General features: G+C 45.6%; 1 protein-coding gene across 1 annotated transcript in view; it reads left to right on the top strand.

The window, feature by feature from the left end:
• The window catches only part of DMGDH (dimethylglycine dehydrogenase), a 530,714-nt gene that overhangs the window by 479,488 nt on the left and 28,800 nt on the right, over positions 1-22,426 (top strand). The window contains exon 15 of the mRNA XM_085632255.1: positions 21,346-21,480. Within this exon, the coding sequence (XP_085488381.1) occupies positions 21,346-21,480 (135 nt within the window). The remainder of the gene's footprint in view (positions 1-21,345; positions 21,481-22,426) is intronic.

Raw genomic sequence — 22,426 nt, forward strand, 5'->3', positions numbered from 1 at the left:
GCCGCCTTACATGTGGCCCTCGGAGAGCATCTCCCAGAGCATACTCCATCAGCAAGGGAGCGGGATCTGATCTGAACCTGCTCAGGTATCTGGTAGAAGATACTGCTAAGGTCATGTGGGCAGTGACCAATATTCGGTCCAGCCTAATAAAAAGTTTGCGTGTCAAGGAGCGGCAGGAGTACCCTTAGGTGAGGAGGTGCTATTCTCTCCATATATTGACACACGCTATATTGCACATGGTGTAGCGTAGTGTTCTTGTCATACCTGGTTTTATAACTATTCTCGGGAGGAACCTGGCCACTGTGCCATCCAGAATACAGTTAGTCACCTGCCCATATAAGTGGCGTGTCCACACAGCCAGTGAGAAGGCTCTGTATTTTAGTAAAGAAAAATTGATCATCCATGTTATGGGCACAAATGTTTAGGAAAGTAATGTACCTCCCGTCTAATTTGCCATTTAACAAGAGGCATCGCCCCTCTAAATCAGCTTCTGTATAAGTTAATTTAAATGGATATCCATATGAGATCCATATGAATACCCCTCAAGTTTAACTTGAATAAGTAGAGGAATAGAGTTGGCCCTGCCATTATTTGGCTACCTTAGGTGCCTTTGAGTCAGTAAGGTGAGTTTCTTGGAGGTATGCAGCATCTATTTTGTGTCACCGGAGGAAGGAGAGTACCCTTTTTGTGAGGGTTCCCAGACCCCTGATGTTTCAGGTCAATATATTATCCATCATGGTGGGTCATGTATTGTGCTAGTCCACTTCCCCCTGTCATGCCAGGCCCCCAAACGTCCCCAGAGAAAACCAGTAGGGTGCCGGAAGGCCCGTTCTGTCCGCAACCCACTGTCGTAAATGCCATGCCAATGTAAGAACTTAATATGAAACAAACTTTGTCCAACAATTCCCCACTCCCTGGGTAAACACCCCAAAACATCAAACTGAAACTGAGTGTCTTCCAAATTCTTATGATCAGCTACGCCAATCTCAGGACTGCAAAGTCGAAGGTTTCTCCCAACTTGTAAACTACAGCTGGCAGAGTTGCGCTAAGTATATCTGTGGAAGCATATGCAGGAGCGACGATGTAACTCCTCTAAATTCCGGAGAAACCTGAAGTCAAAGGAAGAGAGAAACTCTCTAAAGAGAACTCGAATTGTTGCTTGTGGTCCTTTTGTTTCCATGGGCAGGAGGGCCACCCAAGGAACCAGGGAGCATGACCCAGTTGTCTCTCCCATGGGAAAAGAGCCTTTGCAACAAGGTTTTTACCTCGTTGTGCCTTTACCATGCATTTTTTAGCATGCATATTTTGACCACTTGCATGTCTTTACAACGCATGCCTTTACCACTGATTTAAGGTAAGTCAGGGGTGTGGGGTCTCCCCCCCACAAATACATTGTTTTTATATATAAAAACAATGCGTGGTAATGGCCTGCGTTGTAAAAGCATGTTAGTGGTAAAAACATGCATGGTAAAATTGCGTAGTAAAGGCATATGATGTCTTTACTTGCGTTGTACCATCGTACAAAAGTCTCCCAGTAATGTGTCATACTGATTCCATAGCACCACTCCCCCACGTATCAAGCTTCAATGTAAGTTATCAAAACATGCTTAGGAGCTCGAGGTCTCCATTGTATCTTGTGACCAGTCCACTGATGGTCCAGCCGATGAACCACCCGGGGCACACCCCTGCAGTCTCTGGGCTCCTTCCTTGCCTACCTCCAGCCATCCTAAATTCAATCTGCTCATTTGCCGGCGGCTTGATCCGGATCTCCTGGGTGAGGCCCACATCCCCCTGCTCCTGGAGCAGGTGCCACCCGGCTCCGGGTCTCAATTTGATTTCCCATTTCGAGCCAATCCCAGACCTGGGCCATTGATGTGAAACAGGGCATCTCGCCTGCATGAGTAACACAAAGTTTTCTGGGGAACTAGAGCATATATTGCAGACCCATTGCTCTGAGTTTTTGCTTGAACTGTTCAATTGGCGTCTCTGGCCCTGCACCTGCTGGGTATAATCGGGGAATATTCGGATAGTGGCTTCCTCATTCGGAACACCAAAGATCTCTCTAGCTCTTCTTATCATGGTGTCCCTGTTCCTATAGTTGACTGTTTTTGCAATGTGGGCCCTCAGTGGCACACCCGGGAGTGGGGGAGGTACAAGCACCCTATGTGCTCTCTCAGTGATAAAGCTGGAGGAAATATCCATGGGAGTGAGGGCGTCTCTAATCCATTTCTCTCAGAAAGGATTGCAGGTGGCGCACCTCTATGCCTTCTGGTAGACCAACAAAGTGTAAATGACTTATCGGTGCCCTGCCTTTGGCATCCTCTACCTGGAAATCAAGTTGATGTACCAGTGTTGATAATGTCCAGATTATAGTTTGCAGTTCCACAACTTCCTGCTGTATCTCTTGGACTGTTCCTTCCATTTTGGTGGCTCTGTCGCTAACACTCCGTGTGTGAAGAAGATTCACCTCCAGGAAGAAGGCAACCATTTTCACCTCAAGTGTTTGACTGGACTTTTCAATGGCCACTAATCTTTACGTACCTGTGGGAGGCTCGATAGCCTCCCATGGTGTCGTTTTTGCTTCGGTTGCGGTGAATTGTTCAATTTTTGTCTATTGTGCCACTTGTGTTCCCTCGTCTTTCCCCATGCCTCACCTCAATGTGACAGACCGCTGAAGGCAGTAGGAGAAGCCAGATCATACACTACCCGGGGGTGTACCTTTTCAAGTTCAGTGTTGCGTTAAGGCAACTCCAGCCAGAGCATTTGTTCTTCCAAGTTGATCAGACATCAGCAGGCCCCGCCACGTTCCCATCTGCGCCCCATCCAAGTGGTGAGCGCACTCTCCGGTCACCTGCCCACCCCCACAGCACCTGTGACGGGGGGAAAGGATTTGCCTACCTCACCACCCATGACCTGCTGCTGTTCGGCTCCAGGCTCTGCACCAGCCATCCTCTGGTCATCAGCACCCTAACTGGGTGTAGTCGCAGGCCAGGCGCACGGTGTCTTTGTAGAAGAATGTTGTTCCCGGGCGGTGTGAGGTCCCAATCCGCTTGGGGAGCTGTGTGTCTAGCAGCTCATCGGGACAGGTGTCGGATGAGCTGGGTGTCCCCTGTGTCAATCAGGATGTTGGTGGATTCATGGAAGATCCACAGAGCTCGGGCAATTACGTCTTATCTGCCATGTTGCTTGGCCACGCCGGAACGGAAAGCTTTTACAAAATCCACCATCTCCAGAATCATACCTGACAGAGAAAGAGTATTATACCACCAGCAAATATTGTATTTGGTGAATTTCAGTGACCTGAACCTAAATTGGTTGTAACAGAACGGATGATTCCACCTAACCTGTATGTTCGTACGTTAGCAATAATCTCCGGCTCCAAATTGATAATGGAGATTAGTCAGTAGCTCTCAGACATCACCAGGTTTGTATATCATCACTATGTATGCTAGGCTTCCGCCCAGGGGGGAAATCAAAGTCTCCACTGCCTCAGCAAGCACACACCCGATATGTCAGAGAGGTGTATTAGTAAGATATTTAACATATTCCATTGGGAAATCATTAGGCCCAGAGGCTCTCTCATTTTGCAGTTGGCCAAGAGCCCCTCTCCCCTACTCGTCCTCACCAATTACCTCTTCTAAGGTATCTAACTCTTCATCTGAAAGTTTGCAGTCCTGTATAGGTCCTTCCACAAACTCTATGAGTCTGACTTTGTCCACTCCCTCTGTTTTGGCATTAAGGGAGCTAAAGAATCCTGCAAATGTTTCAGCAGTGTGTCGTGCATTGGGGACAAGGCACCTGTGTGGGCACTGTACTTGAGGAATGTGAGATATCCTGCCTACACATGCACAACCTATGGAGCAGTGTGTCGCCTTATCCCCACTCTGCTCTGTGTTGCCTTTCAGGCCATTTTAGTCTCCTCCACAAGACCTGTGTCAGCTGGGTGTGCTGGAGATCCAACGTTCACAGTGCATCCAGAGATAGAGTTGTCATACATTTGTTCTCCAGGTGGAGTAAGTCTACCTCCAATTGTTCCACCTCCATTAGCTGATGACTTTTCTCCATAGTAGTAAAGCTTATGGCCCTGCCCGAATAAAAATATTACAGGATTCCCAAAGGGGAAGTTTTAAACAACAAAGAGCCAGCGTTTATATCGAAGAAACCATTTGTTTCCTTCCGAATACAAGTTTTGAATTCAGATTCAGTCAGCCACCATGTGTCTGATCAACATTCAGCTCTGTCTCTAGTTTGCACGTGATCAAACGTAAAGCTCACCAGTTCATGATCCAATACACCCATTGCAAGTATTTGTAGCAAGTGAACCTGGGTTAACTCAGTCTATGGCAGCAGAAACCTATCTAAACTTGAGATGGACTTGTGTGCCGCCGAGTAGAATGATGAACTGTACCGATTAGAATGGAGGTCCTGCCTTGAATCCCTAAAATCCTGTATGCTACATGAACCTAGCAAGCGGAGACCGTCCTGGCATAGTGAGTGAGCGTCTCCCCATCCTGTCTACATTTCAGTCCACTACCTCATTAAAATCCCCACCCAACAGCACTTGCTCGACTGGCACTTTAAAAAACAAGCCATCTGATCTTTTCCAGGAACTGGATGGATAATGGGGCAGGGGAATGGAAACAAGCTCACTACTGAGATTTGTTTACCATATAGCAAACCAGAGACAGCAGTGTACCAACCCAGTCTATCCCTTCATATGTGTGTGTCTGTTCTGCCAGGGAATTACAGTTCCTCTAGAACCCTCAGCAAACCCTGAGTGTATGGTCTCAGTGAATGCCTGCCGAGCCAAGAAAGAGCCTTTATCTCGCACCATGTCTCTCCTGTAAGCGGGGGATATCAGCAGCATAATATTTGCCCATTTTAGGCATAGTGTTGCACTTAATCAGATCCAAGAGGCCTTTAACGTTCCAAGTCACAAGCGTTAATCTACCCTATGACTCATGAGTAATGTTATACTGTGCCACAAGCCTTGCTAATGTCCAACAAACAATTGCTGCCACAGAACTTGCCCAAAGACCAAGCGAACTGAACCAACAAATTAAATAAATCCCAAACTACATTTCCGGCCACCCACTCTATACTTTTACAACTAGAAGCATCTGTTGTGGAACCCGCAGACCTTAATCTCCAACTAAGTAAACCACCCCAGCAAAAGCATGCATCCAATGTATCCCACCCTACAATTATCATAACTGTTTGGTATGCAGTCCCTCTGGCTCAACCCCATCCAGGCAATGTTTCTTGCTCTGTAGCCCAGTCCTAAGCATTTTATCAGGGTGTATAAAAAGAGGGTCTTAGACTGCCAAATGACTTTGCCAGGCAGGATACAGCAGACAATACTCCATCTGCATAGCATACGTTTTTTGCTTGACCCCTTCAAATGCCTTTCTCTATTGCTGAACCAGTGTTCTGTAGTCGGGGAAGACTAGGACTTTGGAGGAGTCAAACATACGAAGGCCTTTAGCATCCGCCATTTGGATGATAACGTCCCTATCTCTGTAGTTCAACAGGAGAATTAATAAAGGCTCTCCGAGTCGCCCTGGGGAGTGGTTACTACACCACAAAATTGTTCATCCCTAGTAATCCAGGTGCTCAGCCTTTCAGTGATGAAAGTCCCAATGTGTGTCCTCAATACCCTTGGAATCTGATCAAGCATAGGCTGTTTCAGCTGGCCCTTACCTCTGCATCCCCCACTCCATCCACAAGACACTTAGCCGTAGTTGATATCCTTCCTATCTGCACGTAAGTGCCACGGAGAATGTCCTCAAGTTCATAGATCCTGCCCTCTGCCTCGATGACCCTACCCTGTCAGTGGAGTTCAACAAATCCTGCTGGAGAAGAATCCTGCCCAAGCCCAATTCTCCTATAAGGGTCTCCACACCTGCTTGGTATGGTTGATCACTTGGAGCATAGCTGCTCTATTAGAGAGAGTTATCAGGGGCACACATCCGATATGTCAAAGCCATGTGTTAGTAAGATATTTACCATATTCCACTGGGAAATCATTAGGCCCAGAGGCTCTATCATTTTGTAGTTGGCCAAGAGCCCCCCTCCCCAGCTCGTTCTCAGCGTTTACCTCCTCTAGGGAATCTAACTCTTCATCTGAAAGTTTTCAGTCCAGTAGATCCTTTACAAATTCTAGGAGTCTGACTTTGTCCAGTCCCCCTGTTTTGGCATTGCAGCTCTGTCTCTAGTTTGCAAGCCACCAAACAAATGGAGCACCGCTCCAATCGATCCATTGCAAGTATTTGTATCAAGTTAACCTGGGTTAACTCAGTCTCTGCCAGTAGGAACATGCCTAATCTTGAGATGAAGTTGTGTGGAGTCTCCACCTGCTTGGTATGTTTGATCACTTGGAGAATTGCTGCTGTATCAGAGATATTTATCAGGGGACATCGCCTCCTTCTCTGCCGTCTCGTGTGATGGTTAACAAGGGACTTCACCTCCTTTCCATCTGTTTCTTTGGCAGAGGATGGTGATGAGGGCCCCTACCCCCACCAATGTGAATTTATCTATTTTTACCTACTCTGGTCCCTTGCCTTTTTGTCCTTTACTAGGTTTGATGTTGGGCAATATAGGTATGCTGCGCAAATCCCCAGATTAGTTTCACTTCACACCATTTCTCACAGGAGCACCTGCCAATCAATGGAACGTCACGGGTGGGTCTCTGCTCTGTCAGGACCTAGGAGATCAAGGCGTGGCCTCCCGTTAACCGCGCAGTATCTACCAGGCCCCAGCACACCACCGTCTCCTTCTCCGCTCCAGAAGGGGGAACCTTCCCCACTGGCTGCCCATGGTCTAAGTCTCCTCCTTGGGCCGGTGCGATCTGCTCGGCTGTAGCAGTTGACAGCACTCTCTCAACTCCAGCAGGCCATCACCTGCCACGGGGCCCCTGCTTACTTCCGCATACACGGGGCACAGCAGGTCACGCCAGACAGTCGTGGTCTGCAGAATGCAGGGTTGGAGGGGAACGATCACTGATCCACGTCCTCACATGTTGTACCACTCCGCGAGGCCTGGACCCAGAAGGCCAAGAATCCTGTCAGCACCAGTGTCATGGTGAGAGTTTTAGTACAATGTTAGGGGTACCCACACAATATCCTAATATTGCACTAAAACTCTCACACGACACTCCTCCATCCAGTCGCTGTCTCTTGCAGGCTCTTCTCCCAGATGCCTGTGCAGCTGTCTAAGGAGTATGGGGCCTCCCAACACCTGGTGAACACCACAGTTTCCATTGTCGTGGATCTAGGCAATCAGGGGCAGCTCATAGAGCCGTTGCCGCATCTTGCAGACTCGCCCATAACCCATCAAGATGGCACCAAGAGAAAGTCCATACTAGGTACAGAGATCATCAGGCTCGTAACAGAGCTCTGAGTGCAACTGCCATGATGGACAGTTAGCCACGACACCCCAACTAGCGTTAAGGGTCTAAGAGGTTTATTTAGAGTTCGGCAGACAGGGTATTTGCCACAAATAATGTTGTACTGGAGGTCTCTAAATATGGTGGACTGTAGTGTGCACTACATGACTCTGCTGCTCTAGCGGAATTTAATGCAGCCTCACAATGGCTGGATGAGCCCCTATGAATCTAAGGATATGGCTCAATGTGCTTGCAGAATATATAATTCCTTACTCATTGTTTCATACTACTACATTCTTCTTAGTGGTATCCTTCGGTGAATCAAGTGCCACATTGGATTCTTGGTGCTCCTTTCAGGACCCTCAGTTCTCAGTAAAGACGCTTCAGTCCATGATGGCATTTTCCTTGTTGGATTTCAGTACCAGAAATAAGTTAAACTCTTGCTCATTCTGTGGGTCAATGTTGACACCCATTTCCATCATTTCTTCAGTTCATGCTAAATCACCCCTTTTGGTCCACTGAGTGCAGTGGCTGCTTTTCTTCTCATTTCTTCATCAGCAGTTTTAGGATTAATATTCCTCTGCCCACTTAGCTGAATCCTTCCATTAAAGAGCAGCATAATTTCACAAATATATTTGATATGAACCGCTTTGAAGGTGCATTTGTCATCTATAAATGCTGAATTATATTCACAGTTTTATGCGATTTGTTTGCATAATAAAGAAGCGCCTCGTGAGCCAGTGCACTCTGTGGTGCTCAAAATAATATAGAGAATAAGGAACTTTCTTGTTTTAATATATTGCAGTGTTCCCCAAACTGTTGCACAATCCGTTTTCTTTCCATATTGAACAGCTCTCAGATTATACAACTTGTGTCATTACTGGGAAGTAGACATCGCAATATACCTAGCAGAGGCTGCCTCCAAAAATGGGACAACATATGGGGTCCATGGCAGAAATTTCGAGGACAATCAGCAAATAAAGGGTTAGGAGGGCGGGGTTATGAAGATATTATAGACCAACATGAAAATTGGGCAAATAGTGTTGTATTTTTTCAAACGTAACCGCCAGAGTGACAATCCATACATGTACAAATGATACGCAAGTCATGTTCTGATGTACTGAGTGTTGGGTAATAAAAAGATGTTTAAAAAAAACTTGTATCATTATTGCATTTAACCCATTAATCATGCTTTTCATATGGATTGAGTGGAGATAATTCAAAATCATGTTCAGTGACCAAACTGTATGTGCAGTTTTGTTTACTCAACATTCTTTCATGTGAATCCTTGAAACTCCGTATATTTTTCAGCAGTATTCTTAGGTTTCCATCTATTATTCGAAGTCTACCTTTAATGTTTTGTGCATCCGTCTCTCTAATTTTGCCTGATTGCATCTCATGTAGAATATGATGGGTTTTTTTGTGAGCGCAATAATCAAATTTCTTTTGGACTTCTTTTTTTTCTTGGTCCCTCAAGAAAACCTCTACTTTTCATACTGTTATTGTGATAAAATAAGCTGTGTGACTGCAGTCGCAAGAACTTAATCAGACATGTCGATATAAAACTTACCATACCTAAGATCCACTTTCTTTTGTAGTGGTCCTGCAACTCCTTTGGCAAGTCTTTGGTGATGCTCATTTTACATTTTTTTTAAAACATTTTTTATTGGGTTTTAAATAGGTAATTCGAAAAGAACAGGAAAAACAAACCAGCAGTATTGACATTCTCTCGGTACATGGTTCACATTCAGTTTATTGCGGGTACTGTAGCTCCACGGTAGCGATCTTGACCAGCGTTTGATAGAGTACATCTTCCGTCTACCCTCCTCCCTGTGTATCACCCTACTTCTCTTTATCCATTTCCCTTCTTCAGCATTCTAATACATCCCCATCTAACTGGGGTATTCTTAGTCATTCTCTCGAGACACCCTCCACTGGCCCCATATATTGATACATTTCTGTGGGCACCCTGGTACCTGGCATACGGATTCTTCTGCTTGCATCTGCTAATCCATGTTATGAGTCCTTTGATCCAGTCGTGGAGCAGTGGCCATGCCCCAAAGTTTAACAATGTCTTTGCTTGCAGCCATCAGTACAGGTAACACCTGGTCTCTTCAGATACCCAAAACCACCACTTGTGGGTTATACTTTACCCTATAACCCTTGCGACCCGCCAGCCCACTTTGTCGGGTGTTGCTATATCTGTTGACAGATTCATGGTGTGTGAGCTAGTTTGCCAACTTGGTTACATCCTCTCTGGCATCTGTCATTGTCCACCCTCTCCATCTTGAATAGTCTTGTTCTGGTGTAAAAGGCTCAATGTAGCGTGCTTGAGTAATGGTGCTGGCAACACACTACATTCTAAAGGTGATTCGTCTGCAATGCCCCAAAGTTGTTGACTGTATTTAGGCAGTGCATATTTAACCTGCAGGTATCTAAAATACAAGGTATTTGCCAGTTCTGATTGTTTTTGGAGCTCCTCAAATGCTAACAGGCCCTAAGTTACCCTTATTTCCCCTATTTTGGAGATGCTCAGGATATCTCATTCCTTAAACCCTTAAAGTTTATTCAGGCCCACACGAGGTCAGAGTCCCCAAGGGGTGTCTTGTCTCGAGTGAGCTGGTCATTTAAGTCGCTCTCTTTCGAATCTTAATTTCCTTGGCTGTTGGGGTGGGTTTCCTGCTCTGAAAGCACCTTTGTATGGCTCCTTCAAGTATCCCTTTCGTGTCGTGGTCCTTTTATCTGTCTGTAATTAAGGTTCCTTTTGTTTGGCAAAAACCCAATCATTGCCTTCCAGCATGTGGGTCACACAGCAATAAAGTTTCAGATCCTGCAGGGTAATGCCCCATTCCTATAGGCTCCTCGTCCGCGCTATCCTGGGGAGCCACTTATCCCACAGCAGGGACCTTGACACACTGTCTACTTTTGAGAATAATCTGTCTAGGACGGTGTCCAGGGTGTTTTCCGCAGCTCGTATAAGAATTTAGGTAGTGTGATCATTTTATATAAAGCACTCCTGCCCATTACATAAATCAGGAGTTTTCTCCTGTGTTCGACATCTGCTTTATATTTTTCCAAGATCCTCCCCAAGTTATTCAACATGAATTTGCTAGTGTCTTTGTAATGTACATTCCCAGGTACCTGAACCCTTCTTTTGTCCATTGCAGTGGGCCCTCCCAGTCCTCTGGTGGTTGTTAGAAGGTTAGGGGAAACGCCATTGACTTATGCCAGTTTATGCACATGCCTGAGCACTCCCCAAATGTGCTTAAGATCTCAGGTATTCCAGGAATAGAATGTTCCGGGTATGCCATCTAAAGGAGGAGGTTATCCACATATAAGGAGTTATTGCCCTCCCTGTCTGGGTCCCACCTAACACCCTAGTTCAGGACTTCATTCCTCACCCAGTTCGCCAGTGGCTCCACCGCAAGTGCGAATAGGATGGGGGAGAGTGGGTAGACCTGTCTCGTCCCTCACCCTAGTTGAAATTCCTGCAAGATTGTGCTATTAATCCAGATGTTTCCTATCATGTTGTTATACAACCGCTTAATAAAACATAAATTGAGGGCAAAAACAAATTTTCCATAGGAATAACATTAGATACGGCCACTTGAGTGAACTGAACACCTTTTTGGAGTCAGGGCCCGCAGTACCCTCACCTCTTGTATTCTGTTCAGCGCTGCCAGGGTGCCATAAAGGCACCTAGGGTAATGATGGGTAGTCCTGTGGGGCATGAAGCTGGACTGTTATACTGCTATTTTTCAGTCACTTGGCAAAGGCAGTTAGAGAAAACCTTTGGCAGTATTTTGGCTTCAAAATTAAGCAGGGATATGGGTCAATACAAAGCACACTCTTCCAGTGGTTTACCTTTTTATCAATGGGTGCTATAATAGCCGTTCTATGGTCCTTTGGTTGGCTCCTCTCCCTCCGGGCCTCATGTGGGTAAGTGGCTCACCCAGCTTCCCACATAGGAATTTGAAGCACTCAGGCAGTAGACCTTTAGGCTCTGGGGTATCCCACTTTTGAGTTTCTTGATGACCTCTGTAACTTCTTCTGTCTCCATTTTTTGTTATAGTAGTAGTCTGTCTACTCAAGGTAAAGCAGGATTGGGAATGTTGCCTACAAAAGGTTCCACCCTGCAACATCTGAATCTGGGCTGCTATAATTGTTCAAGATGTACTGCGAAAGCCTGCATTACCTTGTTTTGATTCCACTACTCATTCCTGGCAAAAAAAGTGCAGCATTCATAGCAAAATCACCATTTTTAAAATGCCCTCTCTCCTTAGTGTGGACAGCAGAAGTTTGATCCACTGAGACCCTGTTAGAGGCCAATGCCCTGTTTAAATTGCCGGCTGTAGCGTCTGCAGATCGCCAATGTATTTCAATGCCTAGGTATTTGAACGTGTGAGAAATTGGGTTGTTTGTTGAAGGGAGTCCATATGGATGTTCTCATCTCCCAGTGTGGCTCGAAGGTCCTTAAACGCTGTCTGCTGGAGTGCTATACAAAAGGCTTCTGGGATATGGACAGCAAGATCTTGCCCGCCATTCCTGAGAAATTTAGAATTATCTTTGCTCAGATAATTCAAGACAGATTGTATACAGCTAATTATGAGCTGTGAGCCAGTCTAGATACTAGAGACTGTGTAGTTTAACCATAGGCAACAGTGTGGTGAATAGGCATAATGCCTGCATGGACTCCACAGGCTTTTCTGGGGCTTGCAGGTGTCCATTATGGACATGCCATGTCATAATTCCAGGCTTTTTTGGGGAAAAGTAGATTCTTCATGAAGCACTTCAAAAACAGCCAGGCTACAGCCTGCCCCTTGACGTGCTATCCCCAGTTGTGAATTCCACCAACAGTACTGAAATTCAGAGGATACTATCTAAATCTCTCCTTTCACTAAAGGGCACATCTTGAAGTTCATGCAACAACCAGTACAGCTTGTTAACGGCTCCGTAGGATATGACTGCCGAGGCTATGATCACCAGCAAGGGCAGCAGTCTTCTTCCTCTTTGCCCCCTGCTGTGACTGCAGTCAAGTCGCTGTGATACCCCCTCCCATGGTCATGCACAGAAGGTAGGGGGCAGAATTTGTTTTTGCCTACCAAGCTGTCTGTCAATTGCCTCTGCGCCTTGGGTACTGCAGGTTGTTCAACACGGTTACACTCTCTTTTACATCCACTCCTCCTCTTGTTCCACTTGTTTTTTTTCAGACTTTGGCAGATCATGCTTCATACTGGCCCAGGAAGTTCTGTTATTGCTGGCCAAAGGGACCATAGAGTTTCTGAGGCAGAAAAAGGTAAGGAGTGTTACTCTATGCATCTTTTGGTGCCAAAAAATGAGAGGGCTCAACTCAATATTCGACCTCGGGTTCTGAACACCTTGTTTCAGAAGGTCAAGCTCAAGATGCTGACTCTGGCCCAGATTTTCTTCACTCCGAGTCTAGGAAACATGATGGTATCCTTGGACCTGCATGACCTTTATGTGCCCATCCTGCAGACCCACAGTCTGAACATTTCCAGTTCGCTGTCCTATACTTTGACATCACCGCTGCCTCTTGGATGGTTACAAAAGTCATGCCAGTGGTTGCTTCTCAGCTCGGGTTTACATGTATTCACCACCTGTGGATGACTATCTCCGTTCTTTCATCTTTGGGGTATTCTATCAGCAAACCAAAGTCCAATCTTATGCCTGAACAGAGAACTCCATTTGTAAGGGGGCATCCTGGACACAGTGGAATTCAGGGATTTTCCACCCCATAACATGTCTGGGACATTTTGATATGAACTTAATATTTCAGTCTCAATCCTGTTTTCCTGGTAGACCGTTTTTAGGTATCTTGGACTCCTGGTCTCATGCATCCTCCTGGTCCCTGGTCCATTTTTGCACGTTCTGACTTTTCAATGGCACCTTTGTTTTCAGTGGGCTCAACCCCGGGGCTGTCTGTAGGCCATTTGCATCTTCTAGAAAAAGGCACCCCGGGATCTTCAGTGGTGGGAGGTGAACACCAACCTGTCATGCGGAAGCTGTTCTTCCTACCCCAACCAGAGCTCACGCTTGTGACGTGAATCATCTCTTAATTGTTGTGGTCACGTGGGAGAAGTGGAGATCAGGGGCCACTGGTCTCAGACAGACTGAAAGCACCGCATCATTTCTCTGGGTTTTTGTGCCATTTGGTTGACCCTGAAAGTCTTTCTCTCATTCGCCAAGGAAATGCCTGCACAGATCCTAAAGGACAATACATCCGTCATGTGGTACTGCCACATACAAAGCACTGAGGGGTTCTAGGACCTTGTGCCAAGAAGCACTGTGCCTTTGGACATGGTTGGACTGTCATGGGATGTCTCTTGTAGCTCACCATCTGGCGGGATCCTTCTATGCCAGGTGGAATAGCTCAGGAGGTGGAAGCTGGTTGAGCAATGGCATTATCACCAAGAGGTGATTCAGAACTTTTTCACTCAGTGGGGGCATACCCTGGTTGGATCCGTTTGCCACCGCCGAGAATGCTCAATGTCCTTAATACTGCGCACCGGAGTTTTCACCAAGAGGCTCCCTGTGGGAATGTGTTACGTCTGCATTAGGGTGCAGAACTCCTGTACGCCCCTCAGCTGCTGCTACTTCTGTCCCAAGTTCTTAGGTAGATCAGACAAACCGGGCTTGAGTCCTATTGTTAGCTCCGGGGTGGGCCAGGAGAGTGTGTGATTCCGATCTGGTCAGGGTCGGACTTAACAGAAAATAGACACGGCCACCAAAATTAAAGTGGCCCCCATTAGCGAATTTGGCAGTTAAAAAAGTGGCCAATATTTGCAAACAGAGCAGTTATAAACTTGTAAAGATACATTATATAGGTGTTTTGCAAGGTATGGGAGACTGCATGCATTTGTGCTTGCTACTGGCAATGTTTGTGGAAATGTGAAACACACAAAAGGTGATGGAGGGCTGCTTGCAATAAGTCTAACTACTGACAATAGTCTGACTAGCACTCCAACTTATTCTTTTGCTCACCGTGCCACCTCAGTTTGGATCCAACCAAATGCAAATCCTTATGGGAACAGTCGAGCCTGAACTGCCAAGCCATGTCCTCCCTGAACTGAAACGCAAACAACCCAGAACCGGTTTCACCCTAGTTGCAAGCATTCCTCCCATCGCCTTTTGTGTGTTTCATGTACCGCCTTAAGTGTCATGGGTATGCCCAGACGTGGGTCCCATGCTCACTGTGTTACTGGAACCAAGCTATACCTGGCTGCAGAGCCCATAACTAGGGCGAAACCGGTCCTGGGTTGCTTGTATTTTGGTTCAGGGAGGGTCTGTCCTGGCAGTTTGGGCTGGGATGCCTTGGTTGGGGGTGCTACCCCGAGTGATTGCCAGTGGTTAGACAAATTGCAAGCATTCCTCCCATCAGCTTTTGTGTGTTTAATGTTTGTGGAAATATCAGGGAAATCAACGGTAAGAACCGCCCCCCCCCCCCCCCCCCCCCCCAGACCACAGGGCCACAAACCTACAAAAATCGCCCTCACACTGACCTATCTGACCAGCCCTGCCCGATTGCCCTATATCTGGACCCGGGATCTGGTGAGCCTCAGAATTTGCCCCCAATCCGCCTACCTCTTCTGGAGGACCCTCCGCCTCAGTGGGGGCATCGACAAGAGCCTTTGTTTTTAGTGTAAAGGAACATTTGATGAAGTAAAGAGCGTAGGCCTGCTGAGGAGAGGGACAGCTAGCAACTGCGAAGATTAGAACTCGGCCTCCAGCAAAGCCGCTGACATGGCAACCACAGAAGAAGGGGTTGAGAATACCGTACCAGCGGAAGGAGGGGCGCAGGTAGGAGTGCAGTGCACGCGGCCAAGCGGAAATTAAATATGCAGTGGTATCGGGTCTTTTATTAAAGGTGGGAGAATAGATTGGCCCTTTAAATGTATGTTTGGTAAAGCGACTTAATTAACAGTGACTAGTTAAAGCTGTCACCAGGACACAAAAACGATTGTATCCAAGTTTTCTATGCACCTGTTTGGTGTAATCCTTCGATTTCCGCTGCCTGGAACGAGATAGGTTTATAACCGTGCCGCCGAACTGAAAGATACGCTTACTTATCTTGAAGTGTATTTTTGTGTTACGGGATCCTTTTTGTTTGATTGCCAATGAAACGGATTTTCTAACAATATTCCGGTGGCATATGCTGTGCACGGCTCAAGGTCGAAGAGACCTTTGCTGCCGGCAGTGATCGTTGCGCTTCTTCCTGAGTGCGCGTGGACTTGTATACGTCATACGCCCACGTGCCTTTTTATAGATGCCTGTAACATGAGCATTGCCAAAAGCCACGGTTAGGCTCATCATGGACGTGAACGTCCAAACCATCTAGAAGACCTTGACAGAAAATGATGTGCATTAGGATAACAGAGTCTCATTCTTTTTTAAATCACTTTCCAGCACGTGAGTCTGTTTTTCGCTTTTGGATTAGGAGCAGCGTGGAAAGGTGTGAGGCCTTAACCCTTTCCAATGGGGAAACCAGAATAAAGGACAATTTCAGCCCACCGTCAGATAGTTTTACTGACACCTTACATTATTTTGCACCCTCCCCTCACTCAAGAATATCATCTTTGCTCATCTTGAATAAAAACACCTTTGCTCCTCTCTATTGGATGGTGGGAGTTGTAGCCCTCACCAGGTACCTTGCGGTCCTCGTGTGAGGAGGTAACCCAATGATGAAGCATGTCCCCTTCGGTGAGTGAGGGTTCTGGTCGTAACCGCATAGTTCTCCCTTTATGTCTTTGATTACCACATAAGGTTTTTGTTTTCTGCACTCGTGCAACCAGACGTACAACTGTGTGTGAGTTTCTATTGGTAAAGGAACAATACATTGTTGGTCTGGTTAATGCTCCCTCCTGACCCTTCGTGTGTTATTAGGCCTTTTCTCCATGTCAGGGGTGTGAAAGGCTACCTGGAGATGTCCGTGGCAGGTCGTCTCATTTAACAGTAGTGTTTTAGGACCTCAGCTGGATTTCACAAAGTACTGCTTTTGTACTCCTGACACTGACCTCTAACAATACCTTGCTTGAGCAGTCTAGGCTTATTCCGGACCCGGTAGATGTGGGTAGGTCGATTAAGTTCGTGACAACAGCACAAAAAGCTTGTCCAATACTTGAGGAACTCCTCTTATTTGACCTACAGGGTGCTGATGATGCCTGGTTAACTTACGACATTGGGTATATCCAGGTCTGACAGGTACATCCATAGGTATTTGTTTGGCTGATGTGAGTGTGATGCCATGTCTCCAACCCTTCAATGTAGTTAGTCTTCATGATATAGGTCCTGATAAACCATATGTAGACTTTTACGTTGAGCGAGAAACATGTTGACCACATTGCACTAATAGAGACGCTTTGATCTGAGACATTATACTTAGCTAAGCGCCGCACTGTTCATTTTAGCTAGGGTAGGAGACTCATTGATTAAAAATTGTTCGCACGGGTACTCCGAGCCCTATTTTAATCACACATATAAACTATACATCTACACAGTTCTGGCCCCTCACCCGCACTTCACCATACGGCTGTTGGAAGAAGATCTCCGCCAAAGTGCCCCTACTACAGGGAGCCTGTTGGGTATTGCACCGCCAACCCGATAAGGAGCAGCCCAGATGATGAAACATGACACCTGATTGGGTGTGTGAGGGCATTACAATCCAATAAATGGACTCCCAACTTTGAACCCAAGCGGTCAGGTTGGTGTCATCTCCCTTGCACGGACACCGTTCCCTAAGAAACAGCATAAACCTTCTTTCTTGTTATTCCGAAGACTTCCAAGATGCACTAGGAAGTATGGAACTAAGAGCCAAAAGGACACAGTATTGGCACACAATAAAATGGATGTCCAGTTACAGCTATATCTTGCAAAAAGAGTGTCTTTGCATACAGCAGGAAATGCATGACAGTTAAAATTAAACACAGGGGAAGGAAAACCGAATATCCTTCTGCGTTCTGGCCATGAGATTCAATCCTAATTTTGTACCTGCACTCTTGTAAACATAAGTGTTTGTGCATTGTTATCGTATCAGGAGGGGTCAGAAAGATTGTCAGGCTTAGAATCCCCTCTGGTTCCACAGGTTACTACTAGTTTGTTTCAGTTCTCCTGCTTTCACGTGTTGTGGTGAATGGAGAGAAGAATCCAACCCCTCTTCATCCAGCCAGATGAGGCCTGGTTCATGAGCTTCCACTGTGTATCTGTGACCCGCAACTTATCAGCCTTTAAAAAACATGTACAAATGTGCTCCCCGTCTACTTTATCTCTTCCAGGGGCTTTCTATACCGGTTGAAAGGGGACTCTTTCGGGACCTGAGAACCATGCTGACCAGATTTATCTGACAGTGGAAGAGGGCTAGTCTTCCATATAAGTTGCTAATCAGACCACGCAAGGAGGACGACCTCGCGCTACCGGACTTTCAATCCTATTACAGAGCAGCACAAATGCGGGTGGTCACAGTGTGGTCTTTAAGGGAATCGGAGAAGCACTGGCTTCACATAGATCGACAGATAACTGGGCGCACTATCTGGGATGTCCTCTAGAAACCTAAACGAGATAAGCCACTCAATGCTTATATTAGCACTCCTTACTCCACCACACTCAAGGTATGGGACACTCTCACCTCCAAACTTCAACTTACAACCTTTCCATCCCCCCACATGCTTATACATTTTAACGCTGCGTTCCCCCCTGCTCTAAAGGACGGCCCCTTTGACGCTTGGCGGGAGGGGGGTTGCCTCATGATCTCCCACTTGTTTGATAAGGGGGAACTCCTCACATTCCAGGAATGCAAGGCTCAGTTTGCATTAACTAACAAGGAAGAATACCATTACGTGCAGCTGAAACATTGGGTGCAACAACCCCTGGTGCGGCAGGCCGCAACCAGGGAGTTGCTACCTATTGAGAGGTTTGCGCAGTCTGGGTCCTCTTACAAGGGGTGTATATCCTTCTTGTATGCTCTTATCCAAGCGCTGAGCCACAGAGCAACGCCACGCTTCAAACAGTTTTGGAATGATATTTTAGAGGCCTCTATGGAAGACAAGCAGTGGGAACACTTGGGTAGGGATATAGCGAAATTCAATCGTTCCATGTATCTCAGGGAGGCACACTACAAAATCATATACGACTGGTACCTGTACCCTCAGAAGCTACATACGATTTTTCCGGGAACCTCTGATAGGTGTTGGAGGGGGTGTGGACTCTTAGGCGATTTCAGACACATTTGGTGGGACTGCCCTGTCATCAAGCCTTTTTAGAAGGAGATCCGGTCTCATATAAAACTTATCTTGGGCTACCCCATTCCCGGCTCTGTGGAACATGTCTTACTGGGGGCTCGGGATCCACTTCTGAAAAGACGGACACAGAGTGACAAATCCGTACTATGGCTCGGCTTGGGGGCCGCGAAAATGGCAGTAGCTGCGGCTTGGAAGAAGCTGGAGGCCCCATCCGTAACCCAGTGGCATGCATGACTGTGGCGGGCTCTGGAGTGAATGACTGATATTGTTGAGGACGCCAGGAAGGGTTTTGACTACATTTGGTCTCCACTGGTCAGATACCTCTCGGAGGGACTCCCATTGACAGCTTGCAACCCACGGCTTAGGGCTCTCCATCTATTCCTAATCTAGATAACCACCATCACAAAGCGCTAGGTCTGATGCACTGATCATCGGGGCGTGAACTTCGACTCCCCAACCCCCGCACCCATCTCTCTTTTCTTTTCATTGGCACCATGACATCTTAGTTCGATTTAGTCCTTTTTTTTCCCTTTCCCCTTTTTTTTTTTCTTCTTAGGTATACTTAAGTTTCCTTTTCATGTTACTCTCAAGGGAGGGTAGATGGTTATAAGCTTATACTACCGGGTTTGCGACGTGTCCTGATGAAACTGTGTCATATATTAAACTTCATCCGTTTAGAAGTAGGGGGTAAACTGTAGCTCTTATGTTTATTTGTATACCTGGGCGGATGATGCTTTTGAAATTGGTTGCATTTGTAATGTTTTTTGGATGCACTCCCTGAGGAAAATTTTAATTAAAATATTTTGAAATAAAAAACATGTACTCCAAACAAAAACTCAGTCTGGTTCGCAGACTTAACGGCACAAATGACTTTGCTAATACAGTATTTTTTTATTAACTACAAAAAACCCCGAACTGGGAAACACCACACCACTAAAAGGGTCTATTCTGATAGAACCTTTATTTTTCGCACTAAGATTCATGTAAATCTGCCCAGCAGTTATTGCTTCAGAGATCGCGAATTTTGAATGCGCACCTCCAAAAATACCCCTTATAAGTTGTGATCTCTGTTGACCAATAGTCATCATATTTTATTCGAGCAACTAGAGCTTACTTGCTACTTTTGCCTTAGAATAATCAAACTGATGAAAAGTGAATTAACTGGTGAAACAGTATTAACGAAAACAAAGACAGAACGTGTGGTGACAGCCATAACTACAGATGGCCTATTGTGTGTATAATGTATTGCATTTAGTCAGAAATACAAACCGTGACTAAAAAATGACCGACATTACCCCAACATGCCATATACCTCAGCTTACCATAACTACATAGCATACACCAACAATGAGCAGCATTATCCTTGGGAGGCGGTGGAGGTAGTCTTTCATTAGGTCGCTGGCTAATATGTAGGTCCCAGCAGCAGTGGCGGCTGGCATGTACCGAGGTTGGTGTGGCGGGTGTCACATAAAATAAAATACACTTACCTGCCTGCACGATGTACTCCTTGATCGGTCTTCTCTCCTCGTGACAGGCTCTCGACTCCCAAGCAAATCCTGGTGCTGCTCTCATGCTGTTAACTAGCATGAGAGAAGTGCCAGGATTGGCTGGAGAGCCCTCTCTCAGCACTCTTACGAGCAGTGGAGGCCTGTGCTTTCTCTAACCCAGCTGGTTAAAACACCTAGGTTGAAGAAGTTTAAAATGCTCATGTCTGGCTGGACATCGCTAAACGTCTGGCCAAAGGGGCATGCACACTTTAAACCTAAGAGCACTCCTCCCATCTGCCACTCAGCAGCAATGGCCCTGCCCCATCATGACGCTCACTTCTGGACGGATTGTTTGCTGAATAGTAAAATGATAATAAACTTAGTTACCATTTTATTTTTCAGCTCTGGCCTGGGGCTTTTCTTTGTGGGGCGATGCTCATCCGCTGAAATGGAGGAGCCACCCCTGCCCGCAGGGCTGTTGTGTGTATCATGTGCATGCTTTTTCTATCAAATTTGTAGTGCTGAAGCAGGGTTTACACACAGGACAGAACTTCCCTTCGTACCGCTTTTCAGGTTCTGTGCTCTGAAAACAGTTGCCTGCTGTTCCAGCAGTTTGTGTTGGAATATGGCATATAAACAGGGTTTGTGGAATTATACAGCAGGCGAGGCCCAAATTATGCGGCAGGGTTGACCAAATTACATGGCAAGAAAAGGTGAATTGCTACTTAACATGTCACATTTTGTGATAGTATTCATTATTTTGTCATTTTTACCCATGTTAACTCTGCCTTAGGAAAGATTTCATCTCATTAGTACCACTTTAATACCCAAATACAGCAAAAAGCTACAGCGAGATGATCAGTCGACTGTTGCGAAGTGCCTTCCACTGAGTGCCAACATGTATTGGTGCTTTTTTAGTAACTTTGGATGCATTTGAGCTAGAAACATTTCTTGGTTGCAATCTGCAAATTATGCAGCAGATGATTGATTTTTTGGCAAATGCAGCAAAGTCACAATCATTCTAAAAACAATGCAGCCGCAGAATAGCATAATTTCTGTAGGCGTCTGTATAATGTACACATATTATGCAATTGTATCCAGAATGTAGGAATACATTGCTTATTTGCTAGGAGAGAATGTAACGTGAATTTGTGATATCATGAAATACAAACTTTTTATACAGCCAAAATAATCTTTTATTCAATATTCTTGACTCTTCCAGGAAGCAGATTTCATAGGCAAGCAAGCGCTGAAGCAGATTAAAGAGGAGGGTCTTAAAAGGCGACTAGTGTACCTCACCTTGGAAACCGATAATATTGATCCAGAGGGGAATGAAAGCATCTGGCATCATGGCAAGGTAAAGGAGATATAGTTCATTATTGTCCAATAGCATTTCTCAGATAATAAGTTAAAATGTAGACTCTTCTTGTCTTCCAAAACACTAAATTCTAAATCTGGGTTGGTAGAAAGACGAGGCAGCACATCTCGTGTCATACTGCGGAGCACACTGGGTCTAGGAGTATTCTAGCTTTCCTGGTTTAAACAAAGTATAAGACACATGCACCGTAGCACATATATTGCCATTGCTTGCTATTTATAACATTGTTCATACATCTAAATATTAAATGGGTGCACTTGTAGGAAAAGTCCCGTGGTAGCCTTGAGACATCTTAGTTGTTTTGCCAGTCTTCTATATTAAAAATAACAGAAATAAACAAAAACATAAATATACATACATATATATGCTTTGGTTCAGCCCTCATCCGTTGACCTGGTAAGTTGTCATTGCCAGTTTCCTTCAAAACCAGACCCTATAGCACAGGCAGTGGTGGTTCCAGTGGATCTCTTGCACTGAGAAGGGTGGCATTTCTCCTGATCGCATCCGCACTTTTGCCTGAAGAGAAGCGTACTTCAGCGCCAGGATTAGTAGGCCAATACTTTACTTTGCCAATGCTTTTTTTCTTTCCATTCCTTAACATTATTTTTGTAGCTATCCTTGTGTGTTTAAACTATGTCTTCGGGTTACAATATGTAAAAGCCAATAATACTCTTTCTTTGCATCAGTGAAGAATTATATGTGCATTTTAAGTTAAACAAATAAAAAGGTTTCTATACCTGTTCTAAATAGCAGTACCTGTTGCCAAGTACCTGTACTGTTCTATTATAATTATATGCAATTGCCAATTTATTTTTACATTTCAAGCTTTTGTCTGCCACATTTAGGCAGCATGTTTTGTTTTAGAAAAATGTCTTATGCTTTCAATAAAAATAAAAAATAAACAACAATCACACCACTTGACAAG

The sequence above is a fragment of the Triturus cristatus genome, chromosome 2_1 (assembly GCF_964204655.1).
Source record: "Triturus cristatus chromosome 2_1, aTriCri1.1, whole genome shotgun sequence".
NCBI lineage: Eukaryota > Metazoa > Chordata > Amphibia > Caudata > Salamandridae > Triturus > Triturus cristatus.